Raw genomic sequence first — 3,349 nt, forward strand, 5'->3', positions numbered from 1 at the left:
AATTATAATTATATATATATATTATTAATCAAGCATAGATGATGTATTTTAAACTTTTATACAACCAAATCAAATTTATGTGTGTCAAAATAATGAAAATTAATTTTTTTTATTAATATCTGATGAATAATTTATAATGCAGAATAAATGTTGAATTATTTGATACAAAGTACTGATTTTTTGTGAATTATATGATATAATAAAATACTGATAATATAATATTTTATAATACATAATATATATATGTAATTTTTGTTAGTTTTTTCTGAAAAAACGTTGGAACATTATTTCGATATAAAATAGTTTTGGTTTTTTTTTATTAATACTTTATTGGTAAGTATGTTACATAGTCCAACTGCTGCTGTTACTTGACTAAACATACTGGAATGAAACTTGTAATTAGTTATAAGTAGAATTTAAATTTATATATATTTAATCATCAAATTATGTACATAAATACGAGTGAAAAATTGGAAACATGTATTACACTAATATGATTTATTTATTATTAATGTATGGTTTTATGGGTGCTTAACTGAAAATTAATTTTAAAAATATAGTAAATTGTAATACATCTAAAGTACAAAATTAATCATCTTGATTGCTAGTGATGCAAATTTTTTTTAAACTTTCAAATATAGATGACTGCCAATTTAGTCTTAAATTTTACTATACTAAGTGAATGATATTAAAACACAGTATTGGCAATTATAAGGGAGGGAAATATAAGAATGATTAGATAACGTGGTGACACTCGAGAAGGTAAGTTTACAAACAACATTGTGAGAAAAAATTGGAAAAATGTTAAATAGTATTGTCACAAAATTCGAACATAAAAAAGGCCTGTTTTTTTATTTATGTAAGAATCATGGGCGCAACTAAAGCTAAAATATTGGGGGTGCTGAAATTGCTGAAAATAAAATAAAATGGTATTTAACTGTAATTACTAGTGATGGGCTTTATCTAATAGTACTATCGAATTATTCGATAATTTTTCAAAATATTCGATTATTCAATTGTTCAAATTATTCCAAACATTTCGGACTATTCGATAATTTAAAATTATTCAATTATTTGATAGTTTACGACTTCTGAATTATTCAGTAAAATTTGAAATCAGCTTAGCTTAAATAATGTTTATTTTATTTTGAGCACAGTCTTATAATGCTTATAAAAATAACAAAACGTTTACGTTTTGATTTTTTATTCGATATATTTGAATAGTTTTTTAGGGAAATACTATTTGGTCATACAAAATAATCGATAGTTTATGCTTACTATCGAATACTATTCGATAGTGTCCATCACTAATAATTACTATAGATTATAAAGATCTGAAAAAAGAAATAGGAGTGATACATTTGAACTCAGGGGCGCTAAAAAACCCTATTACACCCAATATAATGATATATATCATAGGCGTGCCCAGACTTTAATTTCAGATGCTGCATATAAAATTAAATAGCCCGTTTTTAACAATCGGTTAAATCAAGTTGAAACAGTTAAAATTATTGATCAATTTTTACATAGGCTGTGTTATTGTTACCAAATTGGCTATGATAGTGTAATAATTTTTTTTTTAACAATTGACAAATGTAAATATACTTCCTTACATTTATTCACTAATTCTGAAAACACCAAGTTACAATTACTATCAGACTTTATTAGTTGCTTAACATAAAATCATAGAATAATTAGTCACTATGTTGACACCCATGAAATACATGGCTTCACGAAGAAAACAGTCACGGTCATCTGAAACTGAACAAAAACAACATAATTCATAATTCGAATACTATTACGCCAAATAGCTATATAGTTAATAACTTCGTCTGAGATTAAATTAATGTTAAACATTATTATCACTTATCAAATAGAAATTCGATATTCTGATTATTGAGATATTCAATCGATAACTGAGTTATTTTTAGAATGTACGTTTGGTTTTCCAGTGAAAGCGGCAATGCGCCGGCTAGGTTAGAGTTGGCGGTATGTGAAATTTGCCCACCGGTATTCGGTATGTGTTTACATATCGGTTTTTAACGGTATACCGGTATGTCGGCATATATCAATAAATACCGTGTAGCCGATAAATACCACTTGTTCGGTAATTACCGGTCACTTGGTAATAATTGCTCGCTTGGTATATATCGCTTGCACAGTAATTACCGCTTGCTCAGCATATATCGCTTGCTCGGTATATTCTGCTCGCTCTGTATATACTAGCCACTCGGTAAATGTCATTTAAACAATAAATAACTCTATTACCGTTTTTAAGCGAAAAATTGATAGAATATCGTTGAGATTTGAGAGAATATTTAATTTTATTATTATTTATGATCCCAAGAATAGAAGCCAAGAATAGAATAGTGATTTATCTTATGATAATCAGATAATATAATTTAAGATGAGCTGGTGGAGTTTGGTGTCCCACTCTCATTGGTTATAGTAGTTTTTTCATTCCTTAGCCGGTCTACATGAATAGTTCTTAATAAATACTATAAAAGTATAAAATATCATGCCGTTTAATAAACGTTTGATTCATTTTGCGCTATCGACTATCCTGTAAATGTATTTTTATTATACGCCATATGCCCTTGCGGCTTACTGTGTAAATAGTGTATTAAATTGTCATATTTATTATTTTTGTCTTTTGATAATAATTACCGATCCACGGTAAATAACAATAAAACGGTAAATACCGTATATTCAGTGTATATATATCATACATTCGGTATATATATAGTATATACTAAATATTCGGTAAATACCGAAAGATCTGTATACCGGTTAGTGTAAGATTCCGATATTTATAAATACCGGTAGGTCGAAATAGCGGTGACTCGCCGGTATACCGAAAATACCGCCAACTCTAGGCTAGGTTAGAGCTAACTTGCTAACAGTAATAACCAAGGCTCAGAACTTTATGCGCTAAAAAGTACTAAAATATGAGCATACATATACGTTAAAAAACATCAAAATATGCGGTATAATATGCAGTAGAAAATTGGAAAATAATTGCTTAAAAAAAATAGACGGACTACTGACTAGCAGTGGCGTAACTGGGAAAAAACCTAGGGGGGGGGCAATATAATATATTTATTATTACCAAAACCCTGACACTCCTCCCCCTCACCAGTTAAAACATATTTTTATTGCATGTATTTTATACACTATATCTAATTGTTTGATTTTACATAAGTCTTTTAACTCATTTTATGGTTTAGATAAACATAAATTGTAGATAGCATGTACTAGGTACCAATATTGTTAAATAAGATCCATAAATTCAATAATAAAATGTGCTATTTGTACTGTTGGATTATCTGGGGGGGGGGGGGCAAAATTA

General features: G+C 28.3%; 1 protein-coding gene across 1 annotated transcript in view; it reads left to right on the plus strand.

The window, feature by feature from the left end:
* Window positions 1-1,932: 1,932 nt before the first annotated feature.
* Window positions 1,933-3,349, plus strand: part of LOC112692444 (vigilin-like) — a 13,011-nt gene continuing 11,594 nt past the window's right edge. The window contains exon 1 of the mRNA XM_025567125.1: window positions 1,933-2,017. Coding sequence (XP_025422910.1) covers window positions 1,933-2,017 — 85 coding nt within the window. The remainder of the gene's footprint in view (window positions 2,018-3,349) is intronic.

The sequence above is a fragment of the Sipha flava genome, unplaced genomic scaffold, assembly GCF_003268045.1.
Source record: "Sipha flava isolate LNK unplaced genomic scaffold, YSA_version1 73_pilon_pilon, whole genome shotgun sequence".
Lineage (NCBI taxonomy): Eukaryota > Metazoa > Arthropoda > Insecta > Hemiptera > Aphididae > Sipha > Sipha flava.